This window comes from Empidonax traillii, unplaced genomic scaffold (assembly GCF_003031625.1).
Source record: "Empidonax traillii isolate 1590-97213 ecotype Southwest subspecies unplaced genomic scaffold, ASM303162v1 scaffold589:size398478, whole genome shotgun sequence".
Taxonomy (NCBI): domain Eukaryota; kingdom Metazoa; phylum Chordata; class Aves; order Passeriformes; family Tyrannidae; genus Empidonax; species Empidonax traillii.
In genome coordinates, this window is record NW_020955782.1 from 126,226 (window position 1) to 151,191 (window position 24,966).

General features: G+C 39.6%; 3 protein-coding genes across 15 annotated transcripts in view; 1 reads left to right on the plus strand and 2 right to left on the minus strand.

The window, feature by feature from the left end:
* BRCA2 (BRCA2 DNA repair associated) overlaps positions 1 to 1,718 on the minus strand; it is a 38,225-nt gene extending 36,507 nt beyond the window's left edge. For 3 of the 6 annotated variants that reach the window (XR_003572827.1, XM_027898284.1, XM_027898280.1), the window contains exons 1-2: positions 1,473 to 1,609; positions 460 to 566 (exon numbers count right to left, since the gene is read on the minus strand). Coding sequence is in view for 5 of the 6 variants with exons in the window: in XM_027898284.1 (XP_027754085.1) it covers positions 460 to 538 (79 nt within the window). In the remaining variant the exon portion in view is untranslated. Of the gene's footprint in view, positions 1 to 459; positions 567 to 1,028; positions 1,155 to 1,214; positions 1,235 to 1,472; positions 1,610 to 1,633 lie in introns of those variants that run through there. The other 3 variants (XM_027898282.1, XM_027898283.1, XM_027898281.1) reach the window with 3 other exon arrangements.
* A 1,757-nt stretch (positions 1,719 to 3,475) lies between these two features.
* On the plus strand, positions 3,476 to 5,622 carry ZAR1L (zygote arrest 1 like). Its single transcript, XM_027898294.1, has 4 exons — positions 3,476 to 4,160; positions 4,579 to 4,671; positions 4,821 to 4,895; positions 5,300 to 5,622. The coding sequence occupies exons 1-4, from the start codon at positions 3,561 to 3,563 to the stop codon at positions 5,441 to 5,443; spliced, it is 912 nt and encodes a 303-aa protein (XP_027754095.1). The 5' UTR covers positions 3,476 to 3,560; the 3' UTR covers positions 5,444 to 5,622.
* Positions 5,623 to 6,577: 955 nt separating this feature from the next.
* The window catches only part of FRY (FRY microtubule binding protein), a 235,081-nt gene continuing 216,692 nt past the window's right edge, over positions 6,578 to 24,966 (minus strand). For 6 of the 8 annotated variants that reach the window (XM_027898290.1, XM_027898289.1, XM_027898285.1 and 3 more), the window contains 7 exons: positions 20,681 to 20,830; positions 19,091 to 19,189; positions 18,525 to 18,608; positions 12,997 to 13,014; positions 10,204 to 10,314; positions 8,584 to 8,777; positions 6,578 to 8,036 (listed from right to left, as the gene is read on the minus strand). In XM_027898290.1, the coding sequence (XP_027754091.1) occupies positions 7,778 to 8,036; positions 8,584 to 8,777; positions 10,204 to 10,314; positions 12,997 to 13,014; positions 18,525 to 18,608; positions 19,091 to 19,189; positions 20,681 to 20,830 (915 nt within the window). In that variant the 3' untranslated portion in view covers positions 6,578 to 7,777. The remainder of the gene's footprint in view (positions 8,037 to 8,583; positions 8,778 to 10,203; positions 10,315 to 12,996; positions 13,015 to 18,524; positions 18,609 to 19,090; positions 19,190 to 20,680; positions 20,831 to 24,966) is intronic. The other 2 variants (XM_027898292.1, XM_027898291.1) reach the window with 1 other exon arrangement.

The window sequence follows — 24,966 nt, forward strand, 5'->3', positions numbered from 1 at the left end:
GATACACATGAAACACATAAGGATGTCTAACCAGTTTCTCAGACAATTAACAAAACTAACCAAAGAGCAGAAAAATTAAGAGTATACTCTTAGTGTCGCTTAGTGTCGCTTACTTTGCTCAGACTGGCAAGTTAAACGGTTTCCTTTTAACATTAGCAGCTCATTAATAATTACAACAGGTGCATTTGACAAAAGACCAAACCTGATCTGCATGTGGGTACATACGGAGGTAGCAGCTAAAAAAGCAAGTACAAAAACTGGCTAAGCACATGTCATGAAAAAAACCTACATATAAATATTTAAAGAAATCTACAAAAGTAGATACTAGCAAATACAGATTAGGGGCCAGAGCAGCAGCTAACAAGTTGAATGATGCTTTTCTATGGAGCAGATGTGTATAAAATATTGATGCACAGAAAGCAACCCTAATAAAAATTATTTACTTTGGAGAAGCTGTACCTGATTCACTGCAATGTGCCTTAAATACTTCAAAGAAAGTTGGTCTTTCCGCAGGTTTGTAAGCCATTTTCTTACCCATAACATTACTGGAACAGCTGTTGAAAAGCCTGAGAAGAAATAAGAAAACACTTTCATACGCTGTTTTTTCAATGTTGTGGCACTGCAAGTTCTAAGCCTGCCTTCTTGGTGTGTCATAACCCAACTTATTTAGCTTCAAGACTGTGATGTGAGCATTCAAACACCGCAACGATTAACATGGTGCAAAAAAAGCAGACAAGAGGAGCAGAGGGAATTATACCAGAGATGATAAAAATACTCAGCGAATGCAGGAGATAACCAAGATGGAGAAGGCATGACACTTTTGAGGCATTTTAAACACAAATCAAAACTCCACACTCACTACCATATGCTGGGGTGAAACATATACTATCACATATATACTCTTACAACCATTATATAACTTATGTGTCAAGAATTTGATTCAAAGTTGCTTTCAAGTGGAGCAGACATTGCCAGTTTCACAATTCTGTTGAAAACCAGGTATCAAAAAGACTGACGCAGGACTTTACAGCTTACTACGTTTATTGTATCCACAGTAAAATCAGTTTCCCTGGCGATGACCGCGTTACAGGCGCTCCCTTACCAACACCATGGGAAAGGCGGGCATTTTAAAACAGGGTAAGGGCTGCCCTGAGACAGAAAACCAAAGAAATTTAACACTGCCTCAGAAGCACATTTTAAAAAGGCGATTTGACCTGCCCACGCTGCTCCCCGTGAGGGAAAGCTCCTCCCGGGCAGTGACCCAAGCACGGAGCGCGGCCTGTGCAGCCGCCCCTGGGTCTCCGTGGGGCCTCAGGGGACGAGCCCGGACACCGGACACCCCCTTCCACCCCCGTGGTGACCGCAGACCCCCGGCAGGGTGTGATGGGAGGGAAGGGGAGGGTAGGGGAGGGACCCCCGCGGAGCAGCGGGGACACCCCGGGGCCGGGCCGAGCCACACGCGGGGCCGTTACCTGCCGGCGGCCCCTCGGGCGGAGCAGCGGCCGCAGCATCGCCTCACGGAGGGACTGGGGGGGGAAAGAGGGAGTCGGGGAGGGAGGGGACGGGAACAGCCCCCCACGCCCGCCGCCCCGTTCGAAGCTTGGCGCCAACACCCCCCCGCGCGCCTGCGCACCGGGAGCATCCGCCGCTCCCGCCCCATTCCGCACCCACCTCACGGGAAGGGGGAGGCGAACCGGCCCCGCCTCTCCCGCACGGCAGGGCACGGGGGGCAAGCTCGGGTAACGCGTGGTGCCCGCAGTGAAGGGCGTCCCTCAGGGCACGGCTCCGCACAGCACAGAAAGGGAGCGCGTCCTGAGCCAGGGTGGCAGCCAGCAGCTTCCCTCAGCGTCCTGGAGATGTGGAAAATGAAGTACCACCTCCAAGGCTGTCAGGACTCATCCTGCTGCAGCTGACACTGACCTCCCAGGAAAAGGCTCCGGGAGGGTCACAGTAAGCGGCAGTGTCACCATGGTCTGTGCAAGCCTCAGCTTTTCAGGTGGTTTTGTAGGCCTTGACACGTGAAATTATCATCATGGTTATTGTACAATAAAGATAATGTTATCCTCCACATGCACGTCTCTTCTCTTAGTTTCATCACTGAGTCCGTGGAATAACTTGAAGCTGGGTGTAACATTCTTCTTGTCACCAGCTTTGAGTTATTCATTTTAGCTGGATGTTCATCTACTCTGGTCTCATAAAGGGGGTTCTTCCTACCTCTCTGTACCAGTCCTTATTTTGCACAGTTTTATCACATCACCTGCATACTCATTTGTCACTTTCTTCAGGTTCTTGTCATACAGTAATTTTCCATATCCCTTCTCCTTCCAACGATTTAAACTTCCGAACTTGCAGTGCTGTGGGGAGTTGCAGTAACTGGTTCTTTCCAAAGCATTTTAGAGGTAGCCAAACCTTTGCTTTGAAGGATGGCATGTAGTTTCCAATTTAATCTCCATTCCCCTTCCCAATGCACCCTAACAATTTACTCTTTTTGCAGCCACAGTGCAGTCATTAAGTTTTAACTTGGCCATCTTGATACTGTCTTTTTGCTTTGAGTTGATACCAACAGTGCTTTGAAAGCCCAAGCACAACTTGGAGCCTTGAGACATCTTCCTTTTAATTATGATGAATGTGCTTCCTGAATCTTAACCTTTTTCTGTCCTATAAAAGTGCTGTTACTTACTGATTTATTTCAGACACTTGAACAGTCTTTCTCAAATGCACTGTGAACATTTAAAGACATAATCCCTACCAGCTCTTCTATAGCCCCTCTCTTGCTGGCCCCTTGAAGTTTATAAAGCGATGCATTTATAAAGATGGTGAGGAGTCATACAAAGAAAGTATTTCACATCACAGCAGTTCCAGGGATTTGAGGATTCTCCAGTCTTTAAAGGCTCCATACACAGTTTGGATAATTGAATTATATGATTTTAACTATATTACCTTAGAATTGAACTAAATTGATGTAATTATGGAAGAAGAACTATTAGTCTAATGTGTAAATGCTTGTTTTACTAACACTTATTTAATGATTCAGGTATTAAGCCACTTTTCCTGGTGTAACTGTTTCTCTCTTACTTCAGTTTTTATACACAAGTATAGTCTATCTTTTCCTAAAGCAGTTCAGTTGATAGAAAAGCTCAGTGTAGCTAATCTCCGAGTAATGGAACAATGGGGATACTCAGACCTTTTAATACCCGTAAAGACGACTTCTCAAACATGCACTTTCCAGCATCCTCTGCTCAGTTTTCCGTGGGACACCAGTTAATCTGGGCTTTGTCAGTTTCGCAAGTCCCGTTTTCCTTCCTTTATGACGATGTGGAGAGCAAGCAGGTTTTCCCTCACTGCGAGGGCCACGGTTGTCCCACCTATGGCTGAATTACATCTATTCATCATTACAGGGTCTTTCAGAGAAGGAAGGCAGGCAACCCTTGCCATCAGTTCCCCCCCCACCCCCCCCGCTCCAGCTGGTCCCAATTTCCCTATCAATTAGCAACCATTAGCCCCCCAGATAAGATAAAGGCGGGGAAAGGGGAAGAGGCAAGCCTGACCCATCTAGGGCGATGATCATGGAGGGCTTTGTCTGTTCCCCTTTCATCACGTACCAGGGCTTCAGGGGCAGCCCCGCTGCCGGCCGCGGCCAGGACCCGGCGGCCAAGCAGCCCAGCTGGAAGCAGAGCAAGAGCAGCAGCATCAGCCCGTTCCTCGGGGGGCCCCTCACGCCACTGTCCTCCGAGTACCTGGACACCTACCGGCGGGCGCAGCTGCAGGCGCTGCTCTCGCAGGTGAGCCCCGGGCTGGCGCCGCGGCCGTGCCGGGCCAGCACCAAGGAGGCGGCGGTGCAGGTGAGCCTGCGGGCCGACAAGGCCGTGCAGTGCTCGCTGGGGCCGCGCCCGCTGCCGCCCGTCCGCGCCTTCGGCCCCGCCGCCCTGCGCGCCCCGGGCCGCCTCGCCCTCTACTCGCCCGCGCCCGAACGCCGCACCTTCGCGCCCACGCTGAAGGCAGCGCCGTCGGAAGCGCCGGCCCAGGAGACACCGACGGCGGCGGACGGCAGAGAGAAGCAGGAGAAGAGCCCGGCGAGGGCTGCGCTGCCGCCGTGCCAGGAGCCGACGGGGACGCGGCGGAAGGAGAACGCGGCTCCCAGGCAGCGAGCGACCTTCCAGGTGCGCGGGGACAGGGCTTGGCGCTGCCCACGGAGGGGCCAACCCTGAAACAGGGCGGCCAGAAATCCCCCCCTGAGCAGCACGGTGGTCCCCGGGCAGGCTCTGTGTCCCCTGCAACAGCAGAGCCTCCAGCGTCTGAAAACCCACCCGGGTGTATCATAGCGTCACAAAATGGTTTGGGTTGGAAGGGCCTTAAAGATTAGTTCCGACCCCCTTGCCCTGGGCAGGGATGCCATGCACTAGATCATGTTGTTTGGAGTCCTGTCCAACATGACTTTGAACGCTTCCACCAATGGGGTGTCCACGACTTCTATGGGCAACCTGTTTCATTGTCTCACCACCCTCAGGGAGTAGGAAGGGAGCTGGGTTGGGTGTTCTCGGTGTGCTGGAGGGTGCTCAGTAAACTCTGTCTCTGCAGTTCTTGGAGCAGAAGTATGGCTATTTCCACTGCAAAGACTGCAAGACCAGATGGGAGAGTGCTTATGTGTGGTGCATTTCTGGAAGCAACAAGGTAGTTAACAAAGTCTTTTTTTTTTTTTTTTTTTTTCCTCTCCTGAAACTTGTAAGAATGGCACCAAATCTGGTGTTTTGGTGTAAGGTACTTGTACTTTACACCTTGAATAAGTTGCTATAGTAACTGAGAACTTGCCTTCTCTTCAGGTGTACTTCAAGCAGCTGTGTCGCAAATGCCAAAAGGGCTTCAATCCCTATCGAGTGGAAGCAATCCAGTGCCAGGTAAGTTAACATATGGCAGTCTTACCAGGATACAGTCATTATATACTCTAATAGTTTACAGTTGTTGAATTTGGTATTGACTTTACCAGGAAGAAAACTTGATTTCATCAAAATACTAGGAAATGTTAGTTGAAAAAGGTGTGATGGGTAGGCCTCCCTCCTCCTGCGGATGGCTTATATGAACAATTTTCTGTTCACACAGCATTATGACTAGCTACAGATAGGGTAGGGTTTTGTTCTTCTAGGTGAGAAGGTTCTTACAGCTTAATTCAGCAGGGTTTTTACCACAAGAGCTCTTAAGTCTATCAGTCCAAATGTGTAACTATGATTAAGGAAACCTAAATGTCAGTCTAACATGAAGTAAGCACCTTTGACCCACTTCTAATAATGTCTTATTTCTTAAGATCTGTTCAAGGACTCGCTGCTCCTGCCCTCAGAAGAAAAGGCACATTGATCTCAAGAAACCACATCGCCAAGAACTTTGTGGCCGCTGCAAAGGGAAGAGGCTGTCCTGCGATAACACTTACAGCTTCAAATACATTGTCTGACCTGTGTGCCCTCTTCTGTTTTGTGCTTTGCACTTTGTCAGTCTTCTGCAGTGTTTCGACTTAAGGCTTTTGACCTGGCATTGGATAATGGACAAAGACATTTGTATTATTTATAAAGTATATAACTTCATTGTATATATGCTGTAAATAAAGTTGAAGAAAAGTTTGCACTAGTTTGATACCCCGTAGTTTTCATCTGGTTTAGATGAAAGAGGAAAAGATATCTGGAAGGAAAAAACCTATTTGATTTCCTGAAAAAAGTAGACCTTGTTTTTAGTCTGCCTCGAGGGAGTGTTAATATTAAAGCTGCAAGAGCAAGTTTTTCCTTCAGTCACTCAAACTCAACTAGAGTGGAACATGTAAATGTTCTGGAGCATGAAGTCTGGTGTGTCTTCCCACTGCCTCTGTCAAATGTATCTTTAAAAAAATCACAGCTGTTTGATAATCAAAGACTATCTGCTGTAAGATAACAAGGGAAAAACCTCTTGAGTGGGAGCATCTGGGATGGACTGTAACAAATTCTCTAGAGGCGATGTGTTCCCAGAGTGGTAGAACAAGTTCTACTGCCCCTGGTTTAAACACAGGCTCATGCCTCAGAAGCATGAGGTATCATGTAAGGTATCTCCGGGGTAGGTGGCTTAAATATAACTGAAGAGAGTACCTGAATGTGCTTTCAGAGAGACAAAATGTGGTGAACCAGAGAAATCATATTTAAAGTACTGGTGTGGTAGAAGTACAGTAGAGTATTGTTGCAGTTCATCAGTGAGGCTTTGCTGGGAATAATCTGATTTCTTCTCTACCTGAAGATTAGAACTGATGCTAAAAAGCTAGATGGCTACATCATGGGTTATTTTGTATGTATCTGTGAAGAATCACAGGATACTTTAAGGAGGAAGGAACTTCTAAAGGTCTTCCCTGTCAGTGGAAGATTAATGAAACTGCTTTTGTCAGTGTACTTTTCAAAGCTGAGTTGTAACTACAGCCTGACAAAACAATCCTTATATTTGTGGCTGTTTTCTGTCAGTGCAATGAATGATTTCAGCATAAATGGTGTCTTTTGGGGGCTGCTGATCATGGATACCCTCTGCAACAGTATGGATTCAGACAAGAACGTAATTTTGCAACAAGGACTACTCTGTTGTGATTATATGTGACTTTTATATTTTAGTTAAATGGATGTACTAATCCAAATTTCAAAGTTACTTCACAAAAACGGTAAGTGTATTTACAGCGTGAATAAGTTACACAGAATAAAAGTGTCTCAGATGTGCAACAGATTTACATGCATACATTTAACACTGGACAGCAGTTAAATGTAAGAAAAAACCCATATAGTTATGACTTTTATATATACATTACAAATAAAATAAGACATCTCTTTAAAGAAACTTAACATGAGAACTTGCATTTCACGTTAATATTTTCACTTTTTATACTCAAAATTTATATTAAATAAAAATATGCATGCTTAACAATCAAATCAAAAAGATTTGACTCTGTGATGGGTCTTTCTCCTACAAAATGGCAAGTTAAATTAGATCAACCATCCTTTAATAGTATAAATATATTCATAAAAGCAACCTTCTAGTAAAAAGCAGCCAAGGTCCTTAAAAAAAAAAAAGAAAATCTACCAAGACCATTCATGATCCTTGGGGGGGCCTAAGAACAGACCTCTGCAATATGATCCAGTACCTTCAGAGACAGTAGCCTAGTAACATTAGGAAATGTACTTCATAGCAGCTCGTTGTTTTAAGATACAGTAATCATATTCAAATTACAGTGTACATTAAACTGTAGTCCATTTACAATTTGTTTCAGATACACAGGCTCTCAGCTTTTGACCAACAAGTTTGCAAGATTCCGTGGCCAGCTTCATTCTGCCCATCTTTCACTCAGCTAAATAACAGAAAAAAGGAAAAAATGTACAAGGGTTTGTTTTTTTCTTTAACAAAAAAATACTATTTTGTGAAGGAAACATTGCACTTTTACCAACCTAAAATTAATTTGCTATAAAGGAAGTATTGTTCAGTGTAATAGGCTTTGGTATGCAATGGAAGTCACTTCTTCAGTAGTGAGTTGCAGTTGCTCAGTGAAATGCTAACTGATTTTTGTGCAACACAGAACAAAGGATGTTGTCCCAGGTGCTCTATGCTACCTCTGTCCTTACAGTATTGCTACACATTTGAAGTTCAGCCCATCGCTTTTTAGAAGAAATCCTAAATGTAACAAGAGTGAGTACAGTCTGACCAAACCTTTGTAAGGCTGAGAAGACATTGAGCCACCTCACTCCCACAGGGCAGCACTCCCAGCTTGAAAGAGGACACAAGGGTCCTGTCAGAGACTTGTGCCGGAAACACTGGAGTCTGGAAGAAAAGTATTGATGACCCGGTAACTCTGAGCTCTGCGAATCATGTCGCGGATCTCTATGTTCAGTTCCATTAATTTGGTACAGATCTCAGTCAGGCTCTGGTTGGAGCCCACCAGTGCATAGGTGCCTGTCTGGCCCAAGGTTTGGTGGCGGAAGTAAATGTTCAGTAGTGTCTGGACTTCATCGTCAGAGCTACTTCCAAAGATATCATTGGGCCACAAAATCCTGCAATGAAACAGGAAGAGAACGTGTGTATCACTATGGGTTTATTAGCACAGATAGAAGCTACGTGGTACACATCTCTAAAAGGAGAATGGACTTGCTCACAAAAGGAACTTGCTGTTTTACACTACTCATCTGTTAGTCAGCCTCTGGTATCAGGCACTGAAATCACATAAAAGCCAAATTCCTGTCATTTAAAAAAATGCTTAAGAGAACTCATTCAAATAAGTGGAAGTGAAACTGAGCTGAACCTTAACTGATCTCAGTGACATGCACCTGTAAGGAGTTACCTCTGTAAGAAGATTCTTAAAAGCCTCACAGGACTTTTGGGCTACACAATGTAATTAACATCTTAATAGTTGCAAGCATACATGTTTGATAGCTACTGGTGACACACCCCTGCAAAACATCAATGCCCTCCTGTACCTTATTGAAACATATCAACTATGCTGAATCAGTGCACTACATTTAGGATAAATTTAGGAAGATAATAAATGCATACTTTTCTAATAACATGAAAGTCTAATGTGAACCATGTAGCAAAACTTGCCTGCATTCTCTTATTTGTCGGATGGCTTTAACAAGTTCATTGTTCTTCAAGCACTCCAGCATGGACTGAATAGCTGCTTCAGTAGAATTGAACGAGGGCTCAGAATCTGCTGTCTGAGGCTCAGCTGCGATTGCAGCAGTAGCATCCTTCAGATTTTTCTTCAGCTCACTCAGTTCTCTTGACATATTTAACAGCTGTTCCAAGGAGAAAGAAGAGAGATGGGTGTTTTCATTCTCCATAGGCCCCAAAAGGAGTAGATATTTCAAATCTGTTCTTACTGCTCCATTGAATGTACATGTTATGGAAAAGACCCCATTTTAACATAAGGACATTTCTTGATCTCTGTACATTTTATGGGGAAAACACAAACTATAGACTCTTTAACTTTGTGCTTCCTTTAACCTTATGCTGTAGTTTTGGTTTGCTAAAATGCAAGAGCACATGTAAACAAGCTTTTATTCTTCACCTCTTACAATTTTTTTCATATCCTAGTGGAAAAGTGTTAGAAAATGTACTTCTCCTGGAAGATGTTGTTATCTATTTACAAAACATATGCAGGATCTGATATGATTAACAGATGCACAGGAATTGTATAACCTTTTGTCAGGCTGAAAAGTTAATATGGCACAAGATAAATAAATAATTAATGTTAATTAATTTCTAAGGATCTACATTTTCATGTCACACATGCTAAAAATAACCACTGTCACATGTACTAACAATGGAACTTCTTTTAAATAATAGCTTATGGCTCTAGCAAAGTATGCAAATTTCATGGTGAAACAGCTGTTCCTCATACAATTGTTCCCCAGTTCCACAGGCTGCATTATTTATAAAAATCCAACAAAGTCATAACTGTGTAATACAGTTACAGAAATCAAATATAAGGAACACAAAATATTTCTAAAACTTAAGACTATTCCAGTAGTAGTGGACTAGATGCATACTGTTTTGTCTTCTCCTAAAAGTGAACAGCCCAGTCACATTCTGAGCCAGCCTTCAGAACAGTTCCTTAAGATACAATAAGTATTCAAATTCTTTACTACTACAGCACATAAGCCAAACCACTTCCATTTATAGACCATCTCTAAACTACTAGAATCTGTCATAAATACATGTCATAGCTTCAAATTTTACTTCACAAAGTACAATAACTTATTCTCCTCAACAGTTTAAAATACATAAATCTTACCAGGAGAAAAATACATATGTAATGGTGAGTTAAATTTTCCCTTAAATGATGGTCATTCAAATTAAAGTGATCACCTCAAAGGTATTTCAAAGTATTTCATATTTTAAGCAATTGCTGAAAATAAACCTAACTAACAGTATTGTTCTTGTGAAGTGTTTTTTAAGGTAAGATACATAGATTTATCTAAAACCAAAAGGCTATTTGGGTCAAAAGTGAGATTGCACTGTGTCAAAAATATTTGAAGAAAAAAGCTTGTAAACATTACAGAATTAAAAAGACATGACAATAAAGTACTTAGTTGATTATGTATGCCTGCAGACATAATAGTGAAGTAGTGTAATCTTTGGTGCTAAGTCCACAGAAAGAAGAATAAGAACATGAAAATAAAATGGAATTTTCAATATAAGGCTTTGTAGTTTGTTACATACCTCTGGCATGGAACTCACTTCGTGCACTTGTCCAATAAGTTTACAGTAGGACTGAAACAGCAACAGCAGCTGGAAGTGCAGTTTATATAATCTCTGACAGAGTTCCAATTGCTAAGGAAAGATTTGTAGGAGAAGAAATGATTAATAAATATTAGTGAGTTTAGATAATTTTATGATAACTAACAAAACACATGGATATAGTTCTGTTCTTAAAAACCATTATTTCACCAAAGTGTGGTCCTATACTATTTCAGAAAATAAGTAATGATTTTTCTTCTGCAGGTAAGTCAAATATGACCCTGAAAATCAAAATTATGATGGCTAGCTCTCATGTAGCACATGTCAGCATTACTCTTGAAACATATTTGTTAGCTTCACTGTTTCCAGTTTGCAGCTGGAAAGCAGAGGCAGAATATAGAGGGAGTGACTTTGCTGCATAGAACATGAAACTCTAAAACTTCAGATATGGATGAAGACCTTTTCTGAGGGATGGAAATCCAAGAGAGAAGCCATAAAATAGTTGTCCAAGAGGGTCAAAGCTCCTACCTACTTCTCTGAGGAGAGAGGAAGAGCAGCAATAAATCCAGCTAGGAGCAAGAAGGCAGAAATACCAGCTCTGAAACTTAAAACTCTGCTCAGGGATTTTCCACCATCTTAAAGAAACTATACAACAGATGGATGGAGTTTAATGTGTAAGAGGATATTTGGCTTCTATGATGTATTATCCCAGATTATGTAGATACTGCTCTATGAATATTCACTTGTTTCTTCCAGTCTATTGTACAACACAACACAAAGAGTGTCAGACACATCAAAGAGGTCAAGTTAACATGGTTGTGGTCCTGGTATTCTTGTGTGTATTAGGAAGGGGACTCTCATATTTCCACAGCTGGATCATGCTGAAGAAGGGAGGAACATTTAATCTTTGGCAAATTATGTAAGAAGTGAAAATTCTGCAAGTACAAGTCCTGACCTTGTACTGACTCTGGCAGGAAAGCCTTACAGATTTCAAACCATATTTGATTTGTCTGCTGTTACAGGCACAGTGTCCAAGGGTGGGCTCAATGCTCTTTCCATCTGTTTGGAGGAACTAGAGCAAAGTTTCATGCCAAGCATGGTGGAAAAGAAGCAGCTATTAATGACTTTGCTTCTTTAAAGCACTTCATACATGCTTAGCTACCAACATGTCCTACAGCTCTTGGATGAACTGAGTTCTGTGTAAATGTCAGCACAAATACTAATAAAAAGTACTTTAAGAACATTTTAAATGTTAATTTGACTGAGGTGTTTATTTACATATGGTTCAATATTTAAGAGCCATGTTTTTTATTAACAAGCCAAAATTAGAACCATAGCCTCAGCATTTCAGTTCCCAAATTTCTGTACCAGGTTGAGGTTAAAAGCAAATTGCAGCTTTGTTCATCAGGGTGAGGAGGTCACGAACTACCCATCTAGGGTAGTGTTCAAGGCCAGGCTGAATGGGGCCTTGAGCTACCTGGTCTAGTGGAAGATGTCCCTGCCCATGGCAGAAGGATTGGAACTATGTGATCTTTTAAGTGCCTTCCAACTCAAACCATTCTGTGATCCCACCAAACCTGATACCACAAAGACCCACAGGAGCCGAAGAAGGCCCAGCAGATCCATGATGGGGAAAAAAGGTGGAGTGGAACAGATGTGCTAGGACAGAACTGGCTTGTGGACAAGGACAAAACCTATCAGTGGCCAAGAGAACAGATAGGGCCTGAGGGACACTGCCAGTGAAATAAACCTGCCCAGAGGCCATTCTCTGTAACTGAGGGAACAGAGCACTGCCAAGTTTGCATTTGTGCAGCTAACCATTCTCCTCCCAAAATAAAGACTGACTGTTTAGATATAACCTCCTGGCTTCTGTCTTCTTTTGAAGTGTGCTCAGGCATGTCAGGGGCTGGCTGGTGGCCCAGCCAGGGAAGTGCTAACTGCTCACCCTGAGTGCCAGCCCAGGGACACACTCTTCCTCCCTCATCCTGTTCAGCTCACAAGTAGGGACACAGCCTGAGGTTCTCCAGCAGGGATCAAATTCACTCTATTCAAATTTTGGAGACCTGGCAACACTATATAGCAGTTACATCCATGTACACTTGAAGTTGTCAGGGAGTTAAAAATTAATTGAAAACCAGGACACAGCATAACATCATTAAAAAAATAATCTCATGATAGCTTGGCATGTAACACCTGGGTTTTTTTAGTCTTTGGAATACAATAATTCAGTTTCACCCTTCTGGCTGCTAACCTGAATGAAGACAAACTAAGGTCATATTGATGATTATAGTTTGACTCACTCAACCTTTAGTTACTCTATCAAGCAACTCAATTTTTTTTCTTCCCGAACAAGTATTAGAAACCAACAGTGTTGAAACTGTTCATCAACATATAAACAAAACCCATTTGAAACGTAACTACCAACTATAAATTGTAGTTTTCCATTAGGAAAAAATGAAAATTATTAATTTAAAATAAGAAAAAATGTTGTTTTCCAATCCAGTGTATTACATCCATTCAAAGGCTTGATTTTTAAAAATGTATGTAAATGACCATTTGAAATAGCATTATGAAGGTGACAGAATTTTAGCATAGTATTTTTAGATTTTACAAAACACACATTAGTAAATTATTTTTGTCACTGCATTTAGAACCACGTATTCTATAGGAAAACTATAACGTAAAAGGAAAGCATGCTTAGAAGTAAAACAGTAAGATTGGGGTGTATTAGTCCATCCATAGATGGACAAAAAATATGAAAGAACTTCAACTTACTGCAAGAGATTCCATTTGCTACACAGCAAGCATGGCACAGGAGAAAAGGAAAGGAAAGAAAGTATAATGTCAGTGTAACGCATGCAATAGGAAGCACAGCCCATCTGTAATAGCATAACTTGTCAGCAGTATTAGCAATGCTTGCCTCAACCTGATAATTGGTTGGAAATATCACATACAACATGCACAGCATTCTTAATAAAATCAAGCTTTAATTCTAATGGTAGATTCCAGTCTAAATATCCTCAGTTAGACCTTCAGATTTATTAGTTTGGATGTATCCCACACAGGGACTTACAGTGAAATTGTGCTACAAAACTCTTGAAATAATACTTCTATTTAAAATTGCTTTCTTTTTTATTAAAATGAGCTCATATTGCAAAGTACTAAAAAATCAGGAAGGGTTTTCAAGTCATGAGTAAAACTGAACTTTGCTATTTCTAAATATTTTCTGGTTTATAAATACTTCTATTTGTTGGACTTAATAGATCTAAGGAAATTTGCAGGGCAAGCTTTGTGTCTGCTGGGCTTATTATTTGGCACATTACAGTGGAAACATTTTGTTATAACATTTTATATAACATTTAAAGTTATAACTATCATAAGGAAAAAAATCCACGGAAAATGCCAGTTTTGTTTAACTACACAGCAATGCCACAAGTTCAGACAGCTTTGTGTTCCTTCCTCTCATCAGTAATGATTCACTGCTTTGTAATGCTGGAGCTACTAAAATGTCACTGTTGAGTCCTCTTGCAATAGCAATAAAAATTCTAATTGACCTATATTAACATTTCAAAGATTAGGGGACTAAGTACCCTCTTCCAAAAAAAGTGTTCCTCTTTTCTTTGCCAAGAAATAACATTTGCACTCTGTGTACATCTAATGCAGTTTTCCTTATTTTATAAATATTACAATCTCATATTTTACATGAACAGAGTCATCATGTAAATGCTGTAAGTAACAAACAACATCTGCCCAGTTACAGTCTAATGTCAGTGCATCTGCACACAGTGTTAATAAACATCTGGAATTCTTACTAAAATTATTTACCTTACCATCAATACAAAGGCAGAAAACAAGAAACATGAAATAATGCTAACTTTGAGGAGCCTAACAAAGTATTTCAGCCTGTCTTCTTTCCATTGGCCTTATTATTAAAAAATATATGAAAAGTATTGCCCCAAATGCTGCACTGCTTTTCTATAATACCATGAAAAACTAAGCTTTAAGCTCTTGTCATGTTTAATTTTATGCCTTTAACATTGCTTGAGTAGTTTTTACTCCTACTTAGTACTCTTCAAAAAAACCCATTATATCTTGGCTTCTGTGCAGTTCACGTAAATGATGCTTTATGAAGCTAAATTCAAGATAAAAAGAGGACAAGAGCAGACAGATCATTGTGTTCCAGTAAATTCACAGGTGTGCTGGCTTGAATTTTTCAAATGTGTCCTCTGTACTGCTTCCAAAACCAGGCAGGCCAAAAAAGGGGCGAGGAAAAACCCAGCAGCAAGGGCTCAGGAGGAATGCTCATGGCCTTTACACTTCTGAATTTCTAGTTTAATCCCTACAGTAAAGGAAGTGTTGTAGATTAGTTGATAGACTTTACAGAAATAGTGTTTTTGGCAGTTGAAAATACCAAATGTTTAGAGTACTTGGATCATTTGAACAGTCCTTTATGCAGCTAGTAAATGCAGCATCTAAGAAGGACACATTCCTTAGCAGCAATGCTTTGATTTAGTTTTTTATTCCTAGAATTACTGTTTTATACTGTTAGCAGACCAGGAAGACAGCAAAACACTAATTTTTAGATCACAGATCTTCTCGTTTTTTCAAGGAATCATTTTTAGATACTGAAAGGAAATGACACTTACATAATTATTCCTTAAGACATTAACACTTTGATGGTAACACAGTCTTCAGTCACTTATTGGCACAAAAGAGTCCCAGCATATTAAAATAACTACTGTGTCCAAGGGTTTATTAACTGCAAGTGCATTTTGTTAAGTTATTCTATTAGACTTGGCATGTCAGCAGACAGAACCTTTTCCCATGATCTAGGAAATTGAGTATCTACACAAACCTGTATATACATCAGAGACAGAACAGCATATGCTGTGCATTCTTAAATATCCACTTGACTTGAAGGATAATAGAAACTATTCTCTCTGGAGAAATCAATACATAGCTGTGTTCCTCCTTTGGAAAAGCATCCTACCTGGGCCCATTTTACCTCACTGTCAAACCATGGAAGTGTCAAACAGTAGTCAATAATTGACTATTGATTATTAATTAGTTTATAGCTGAACAATAAACTCACTGTGTCTTGAGCTGTACTGTATCTAACTCAACTCTAGATAACTATGGTCCCAAGAGGTATACCTCCAGCCTTATTGGTGGCTTAGAGTGATTGAACCTTTAGCGCCAGGGAAACTCATAACAACAGGTACATTCTGATTTTTTGGAGCAAATTTTTATGGGTTACAGCATGTTTTAAATATCCTTTAACAGTTTGAGTTTGCAAAGCCCACATTGATTAGCTTGTGGTGAAACTTGGGATGAGGGAGGTTTGAGAAAGGTATATACTGACTTTGGACTTCTAGGGGAAACAGAACATCTCATTAGAAGATAAAGACTTATTTGATTAGCAGTGTTAATTGACAAGAAAAAGAAGATCTTCCAGTATCCCTTTTCCAAAAAAAACAAACAAAGAAACAAACAAACCCAGTCTTTGACTAGATTAAAAAAATCCCTGCTTAATAAGGCTGAAGCATGTACTAATAGCTGTACTTATCTAAGGCTATTACACCTGGACAGATAGCACAATAGTAGGTGCAGTTTTCTTTCTCCATAAATTGACTCCTATGTCACTGTGGCACTCTGTTTTTCAGAGTCGTATCAAAGCTTAAAAATCACACACATTCAAATCATATAATCTGTTGCAATAATAAGCAGGGGAAAGACACTCTGGGACATTAAACTTCTACCCAAATTTCAGACAAGTTGCTAGCTCTAGCAGCTGACCTAGACAACTTCTATTTCAGGCTTCTTTAATGTCAGAATAAGCAATTTTTGCCTTTGCCCATTTTCAGTAACAGTAACAATGGTCAACAAATCACATGCAATTATTTTGAAATAAGATCTGATTAGAGAAACTGGTGCCAAATTACTTACCAGCATCAGCAGGCATTTGTGATGCAACTACTTGTGATAATGCTGAATTTGGTCTCATCTGTCTCATCTGTAGAGGGGACTATTTTCATCTCAAGCTTTCTACCTTCTGTAGAGTAATATGTTGCTTTTTCTTTCTCATAATTATTTCTGAACCTTTTCCAGAAGTGGCCTGGTTTTATGCTTAGCTATGCAATTTTTGGGGGGACTAGAAGTTTTCAGAAGAATTTCAGGCCCTAGATGAAACCTCAGTGAGTTTCAGAGTTTAGGCAGGTTCCCTTGTGACTCCAACTCAGATAGATTCCCCCCCCCCCCTACAATTATTTGATTCTTTAGCCTTTCACGTTGAAGGAGAAGTGAAGAGGAAAGTTAAGAAAACAAATACTTGACAGCCTAGGATTAATTTTTCCTTGTCCCTTCCTAATCACATTTCCTCAGTTTCTCTGGCCTCTTCCTCCCATTACACTTCCATTGAATAAACAGACAGTTCCTTTGGGAAAAGCTGCTTCAATTGATGTGTTAATGAGTAGGAGAAGAAAAGAAATATGCCTGTTGATCAAAGACCTACCATCCTGTCAACTTGCAAGGAATAATACATTTTGGGCTGAAGGAATAATGCTGGGGAGAAACCAGGGACTCCTGAAGGAATGAAAAATCCTTCTTTTCAGTCTGTCTGATAAGCAGTATAAATACTAACCCTGGCTTCATAAAACACACATTTAATTCTACAACAGAGAACACCTAGTTAAAAAACCCCACACAAGTGGAACATGACATTTACTAACTCTTAATGCATTTAGGCCAGATATATGAGCTCAGTTCACAGTTTATTTCTTCTCCTCAGCATTCTTTCTCCTCTACTTCTTCAAAAAAGAAACAATATGCATGATTCTACGGGTTTCCAAAAGAGGGGTATAGAGGATAAATTAAGCTGTCTCCAGCAAGATACGTGACACTAGAGTCTGAAGTCACTGTTCAGGGTATTGTGCAGGGAAGAGAATGCCCATTCATATTCCAATAATGACGCATACTCTATCACCCTCTCCTGATGGAGAGGTTCCTGCATGTATTCCAAGTCTGTCTTTTTTAGATTTGAGAATAGTTCCCTTTTAACTTCCCTGTACACCATTACAATTACAGAACAGACAGTATCTTATTTAAGTGCATTGGAAGGTGTCTAACTTCTGCTGGTGCCAGTGCTTAGCGGGGGGGAGAAGGGGAAGATTGAACAGTTTTTCCACTGCTGGTGATTGCAGCCAGAGGATTTATTAGCAAATTAGATTTGCTAATAACGTCAAGGAAGCCAAAATGCAGGAATGGCAAGGATTTGGGATTCTTGGGAAAAGGCATAAAAAAATTAAAAATCAACAGAGTTCAAATACACAGAGATGGGAAAGAGAGGTTAAGATAAAGACAGAAGAAAATAAAGTGAACTGAGGAAGAAGACAGACAAACTGACACCAATATAAGAATAAAACATGGTTACAACAGGCAAGTCTGTATTCTGAAAATGTTGTAATTATCTTTTATAAGTTAAAATACATGGAAAGAGGATATATCACTTTTTTTTACACGTTGTAGCTGCTTTCTGGTCTTGGCTAATTTTCTTCAGCCCCCCTTTTTTTCCTGTTCCTCCATTCTTTTTTCTCCAAAAGGAAAAGACTCCATAAAATAACATTTCTCAATTCATTATACATCACCAGGATATCATCTGTTTCCTATACTTAGTATTTCAAATAATGGTAATGACTGTTGATGGTAGTGATTTCTGAAAATATAGTTTTCTTAACTGGAACCAACAAATATAAACAAACAAACAAACAAATATTCACATACATTTGCATATGAATTTTTTGTTAAAAATTGATAAAGAGATATTTTGCCTTAGCTCTAAATACTTATCTGCAGCATAAATCATTTCACTAGCCATTACTAATCTAAGTGTATTTTGACCAGGAAAGTCTTGCTGTTGAGCAGACTGAGTCTGTAACAGCTGTAGATAAAACGGGAGTAATATGGAAGGACAGTACACCAGGAATGATTTTCAGAGACACTGCACTGTGGAAAACTGCTCCTGCAACATCTTTCTAAAAGGGAGAGCACACCCTACCCAGGCAGGGTTAGCTTTGCTTCCTTGCTTAGATGAGGAAGGCAGATTTATCTTCTCTGAATATTTCCCATTTCCTGTGGCCAGGACTGAGGCAACAACAATAACTTCAAGCCTAAAGTGTGAAAACTGGATTGTGCCCAAGCACAGCACAGAGTCAAGGAGGAAGTACAGCAGGCTCTTGTGGGTTCAAGAACAAGATATATCACACATGTCACTTTATAGGGAAGAAATAATACTGGCCATTCATTACCTTCTCTTCTGAATCCCCTGGCTGGCAGGTAATAACTCCATCTCGTGAGCCTCCAGCAAATGTTGCTTTACAGTTTGCAAGCCACTGTTTTCAGAGAGAAATGAAAGAAGATATGAATAAGACCTACTGTTTGATTCAAAGAAAGACAAGCAGTATTTTACTTTCAAAGCACAGCATGTAAACAAAAGTTTGCAATTGCACTTTTTATTATCATAGACTGCAACAATTTGCTTTGACTGTAAAAAGTGTAGGCGTTATTTCTATTACTATTTCAATTGCATAAACTAAGAAAATTAATGAATGAATGAACAGGAGAGAGACTAGGAATATTAAAGATACCAATGTTTCTAATATTAAAGGATACAATAGCTATTTTTTTTTAGTTCTGGTCCATGTGTTCAGGAGAAAATTTTCAATAAATCCAGTATCTGAAACATGTTTTTGTACTGAATGTTAGCGGATGTGCAGTTTCCTGACACAGCATAAGAATGCAAACTTACAAAGAACAATACAAAAGAACATATAAAGAACATACAAAACCAAGAACATAACAAAATTCAGCATACCGAGAGTGTCGCCTCTTTCCTGTTGTTATACGTATCCAGGTACTCCTGCAGCTCTAAAACACTGAACTTCAGCTTTTCAAGAAGGCCACAAGAGAGCAGCTGGAGAAATCAAAAGGTATAGTAAATGTCACTATAAAAGAGCACAAATATTAGCATAGTAGAAAGTATAGTAAAGATATTGCAAAAGAACACTTAGATTTACAGATATTGATACTGAAGAATATTTATGCAAAAATCTACATAAATAGAATAGTAAGTTGAAAAGTGAATAGCAAAAGTTGCACCTATGATAATGTGGAATTGAAATTGTGTTCTGTGTTTAATGGATTTGTAGAGGACTTCCCTAAAATAAAACAGTGCACAAAGCTTAACCAGTTAGTTTCTGCAGCTCTCTGATGATGTAAGACACATCTCTTCCATGGTCACAGCAGTAGGCCAAAGATTACAATTTATCAATTCCTAACTCTAGACTTCTCTGTGGGAGGTCACACTGTTCTGACACTGTTGGACAAACATGAGCCAGAACGAAAACAATTGGAAGGGCCATCTCATTCATTCCCTAATATATACTTATATAAAATCACAGAATCGTTAGGTTGAAAAAGACCTCCAAGATCACCAAGTCTAACCTTTGACCAAATACCATCATGCCCACTAAACCACATCACAAAGTGCCACATCTACTTGTTTTTTGAACACTTCCAGGAATGGTGACTCCACTGCTTCTCTGGGCAGCCTGTTCCAATACATAAATATTCTTTCAGTGAAGAATTTTTTCCTCGTATCTAACCTGAACCTCCCCTAGCACAACTTGAGTCTTTCCCCTTGTCCTATTGCTAGTTGCCTGGGAGAAGAGGCCAACCCCCACCTTGCTACAACCTCCTTTCAGGTAATTGCAGAGACAAATAAGGTCTCCCCCTTCCAGATTGAACATACCTAGCTCATCAGCTCCTCATAAGATTTGTGCTCCAAACCCTTTACCAGTTCTGCTGCCCTTCTCTGAACTTGCTCCAACACCTCAATGTCCTTCTTGCAGTTAGAGGTCCAGAACTGAACACAGGATTTGAGGTGTGACTTTACCAGCACCAACTACAATGCCAAGCAGGGTCATTGCCCTGGTCCTGCTGGACACACTATTTCTGGTACAGGCCAGGATGTCATTGGCCTTCTTGGCCACCTGGGCACACTGCTGGCTCATGTTTAGCCAGCATCATCCAGCTCACATCACAGCTGACTCAAATGAAACCACTACACATATTACCATCTTTCATGCTAAATTGTGTAAAAAGTAGCTTCTCCTTTTTCATTTGGAGAGCCAACAGTAGGCACCTGTTTTATATTGGGTTTTGACACACAGTCTCAACCCATCAAAACTATTCTATGATTTTATATTGCTTATCTGTCAGTATTTATCTAATAAAATAATGTGGAAGATGAATGTAAATACGGTTCAGAACAGGAGATAAAATTTATAGATAGGAGGCATGAGTTCCTTTTAACATATGTGTTCAGGAGTTGCTCAGAAGTGAAGCAGCCAGTAAAATAACACACTGCAATGAAGCACATGCCTTTTGAAAGGAATATACTTACTGTTTCTGCATCTACAAAAAGGGTGGGACATTCTGAACATGATGTTAACATCTGAGAAGACCTCACAAACTTGGAGCCTATTCCTCGCAGGTTGTCTCCCAAGTAACTAGCTGCATCACAGGTTAGGAAGCAGAATCTTTTCTGAATATTCTGGAAAGCAAAATACAGTTTATTATATTATTTACTCAACCATGAGCTTCTTTCCTCTGTAAACAAATGGTTTGGTTGTTATTCTTTTCATAATAATGTACAAAAGAGACTATCTCCCTGTGGAGAACTGAATGTCTGCTCTAGGATACTGACTAATAGTTATTATACGGGAGACAGTGTATAGCTGGGAAGCTGTGAAACTAATTACAGAGTTCATCATAATCTGCTACTGAAATACATTCTTGTAAAGATGAATCAAACTTTCCTTTTACCCACAGGTAGCTTTTTTTTTTTCTTGTCTGTACAGAGTTAACAGGGTTGATCAGCACATTACTTTATCTGTCCATTCCAGGCATTGTTTTGTTAATATTCCGTGTCAAGTGGCTAATCATGTAACATAATGGACATTCTAATGCCAAACAGCAGCATGGAAAAATCAGAAAAAAACTTTTGTTTTCCCCTGTGGGAAAAACTTCTCAGTAAAACTTCACTGCTTCTTGGGAGTACTCCAGAAATACTGCACCACATCCGGGAATTATTCTTCTGAGTAGATTTTTTGGTGTTTTGAGTTCTAAACCAGTCTAGCCTTCCAGAAACATTCTAATATTTTTCCACGACTAATATATAAAGTGAATAATAAATAAAAATAATATATTAATCTTGCAGGAACTGAAATAATGATATTGATAAATACACAGCAGGTTTCACTGCCCAAATATATCTCAATAAAGCCTAGTACTCAGCAGGTGGGAGTAACATGAAAGTATGTTTAACAATAAAAGTATGCAGCATTTTTATTTGATTCATTCCAAGTTACCAGAGGCATTTCTCTGAGGAATGTAGGTTAAGACCTGTACTACCATAAGCATGCCTCACTGCAGAGGAGTACTTCCCAAAAACTATCTGGATGATAGACATAGATAACAGATGCCTGTTACTGCTCCTGCACTGGTGCATTGAAGTACCTGAAGTCAGGTGAGATGGAAGCTGTTGGATTGAATGATTTTATAAAAAAATGCTAAATAGGCCCTCACATTGCACATAGGCTGTACGCTATCAGTGATTTATAAAATGGTCAAAGTTCCTCTACAGACCAATTTCATAGCTACTTACTTGTGAATCTCTCTTGAAAGCATCTGAACTGCCCATCAGAACACAATTAAGATAAGATAGAATGATATTGCTCTTACTATGTGTTTCTACCACCTTACTTCAACACAGAAACAAAGCACTATACACCTCACGCAGCACATGGTACAGATTCTCTGCTGCACTGAGTTTGTAGTAGAGACAAGGGTCTAATTACTAAACAGCAAACCAGATAAAAGATTATTTTTATAAGCAACTATCAGAATCATCTGAATCATAGGGCTTGGTGACACTTGGAGATTTACTGAAAAAAAAAGATTCAGACCAAGTCTTAGAGAAACTGCTGCTGACAACCCTTTGGGCAAAGGAATGAGATCTAGGCTTGATCCTAACCAAGAGAAAAGAGCTATCTGAGAAGACAGAAATGAAAGGAAATTTAGAAATACAGATTATGAAAGAGAATCCAAGAAACATTGTTTTGAAAGGTCTTGTGGAGAATATCTGATCCAACCTTCAACTTGAAGTGGAACTGTTGCTGACCCCAGATCATGTCAGCCATGCTTTTGACTAGCTGAGTCCTGAAACCTCCAAGCTCAGAGCTTTCTCAAGGCTCTGGGTAGCCTTGTTTAGGTGCTGCAATGCTCTCCTGGGGAAGAGTAATTGAGTTTATAAATCTGAGGCAGTGAAGGAGACTGATTACAGAAATAATACAAACCATTTCAATGCATTCAGAATTTGCATGAAAGAACCCATTAGAAATAACTGAATGGAGATAATGAGAGATAGCCATTCCTTTAGGAAAAAAAAATAAAGAGGGCATAAGCACATTCTGTACCACTAAAAGATAGAAATGTATGTTACAATGTACAACTGGCTAAATCACAAATATTTCACTCTGGCAAATACTTATGCAAAAAAAGTCCCACAAAAAATGAAACTGCACTGAGTTGCTATCTTGGATATCAAAAGTAGTATGGTGATGTAGGCACAATAATCAGAGAGGGAGATGCCAAATAAACTATCAAGACAAAGAGCAAATATCAACAAATAATCTAGAAATAATTAAAAGGAAGGTCAAGGAATCACAATGGAGAGAAATAGCTACTAACAGATGCTACTGAAAAGATTAATGTGTTTCATGCCTCCTTTTGCCTTATTGCTTCCAGAAGGGGCATCTGTGTACAGGTAACAATGAGGCATCTATGAAAAGCAGGTGAGAACACAGCTTGCTAGCTTGGATATTTTTACATCTTTGCAGATTAGCGAAATTGATGCTATGATAGTTATAATACTGGGTAAAAAGGTATAGGAGCCATAACAAGTATCTTTGAGAACTCACAGAACACAGCATTATTTACAAAAATAGTTTCCTCAGGTCAATTAAGTCATGGCTTCATCAAAAGCCAACCAGTCTACTATTTAGATTCAAGACATAATATTCTTCCCTTACTCCTTTCTTTTTCAGATATTCATAAAAGCAAAAATCAATCTACTGCTATGATGATAATGGTCTTGAACAGTGTGTTAAAGTATTACATGTGAAATTTTGAGGGTCTGTACTTCGCTATCTATGTATAGTACTTCACCAAATTTATTTGTTTTGCAATTAAATGGACTAACAGTTCTATAATAAATTATCATCTCAGCTACGTCCTTCTGGGTGCAGATTTCAGGGGTAGAAATCTATCAAGGAAAGTCTGAATATTCATAAAATAATCTAGGAAAGGGGATTACTGTGAGTGCTTTGTGTCTATGTAAATAATAACAAAATATTCTCAGATAGTTTTCTTCTTAACCTCAGGTTTCCTCTCCTGGGAAGAGGACTTTCCATAACAGAAAGGTCTCAGTTGTGGAAACTGCTTGCTAGATCTCAAATTTACTTGTCTTGGAACTGTCTGGTCTGCTGGAAGACATTTAATTTAAGGGAATACGAAGAGGCAGCTGCAAAGATAATCCAGAGATCTCTGACCTATGACTTGTTTACGGTAAAAATACTTCAATAATTTCAGGAATTTTAAACAAGTTTAGCATGTTGTGGGCAAACATCCAAGATACCATTAAATTGATGCACACTGAAATGTAGGTGCCCTGGAAAATGCAATTCTTTCACTTCACCAAGTATTTAGTTAACAAGCTCCTCCAAACAAGGTTAAATATGGCAGTACTTTGCTTTGCAAGCCTAGCACACACTGGGCTTGTTTCTGAAACTTCCTGTTGGTGAGGGTCACAAGTCAAAGCTAGTGGATGAGTAGCAAAGTTTGATGTTGCAAACAGTACAACTCCAGACAAGCTGAGATCTTATGAAAAAAAAATATGGAAAAATACCACTCCTACGTTTTAGCCCTGAAGAGAAGAACAAAGCTATTTTTATAAACTAAAAATAGGGCTGTGACCCTAGCTAAAAAATTGTGGCTTGTTGATATCATTAACACCTTTTTCTTTCTCATCTCTTTCTTTTCTTCAACTGAAGAAAAAGAGTAGGGAAGATTCTGAATATAGGGCAAGCACAACAGCAAACGTAGTGTGTGCATACTAGGATTTCAAGTTATACAGGTACTTTTCAAGTAATGTTTAGGTCTTTCATTACACAGTATTATTTGTTTAGTCTTCAGAAGTGTGACACCTGTTCCTTTTCACCTCTTCAAAGAGAAGAAAAAAAGAACAAATAACTCTCAGAACACTTAAACAGGGCAATTAACCTGTAGCACTGAGGTAAGGGCAGAAAAGCTGACATCATGAAGAAACACAGGACTAACATGCAAGTCAGCAGTGGGTTTTATTCCTTCCAAATGATTATTTATCAGTGTTTAAAAGAATGCTTATAAGACACTCATATTTACAGTGGTGTAATGTTTAAAGGAGAACAACGCACAGCTAGAAAAGAAATTCAACAGAGGAAACATGATGAAGATATTCTTAGTGTATTATACTTCTTTCTTATAAGGATAATCTTAGACATATCAAAAGATCTTGAAACTGTGCATTAATTAATAGTGTAATAATAGTATTAATTGTTAATAAAAAGTCATATACTCAGATCATGGGTA

Coding starts and splice junctions, on each gene's coding strand:
- ZAR1L (XM_027898294.1), top strand. CDS start 3,561: ATGATCATGGAGGGCTTTGTCTGTTCCCCTTTCATCACGTACCAGGGC. Junction 4,161..4,578: donor GGCAGCGAGCGACCTTCCAG/GTGCGCGGGGAC, acceptor CTGTCTCTGCAG/TTCTTGGAGCAGAAGTATGG. Junction 4,672..4,820: donor GCATTTCTGGAAGCAACAAG/GTAGTTAACAAA, acceptor CCTTCTCTTCAG/GTGTACTTCAAGCAGCTGTG.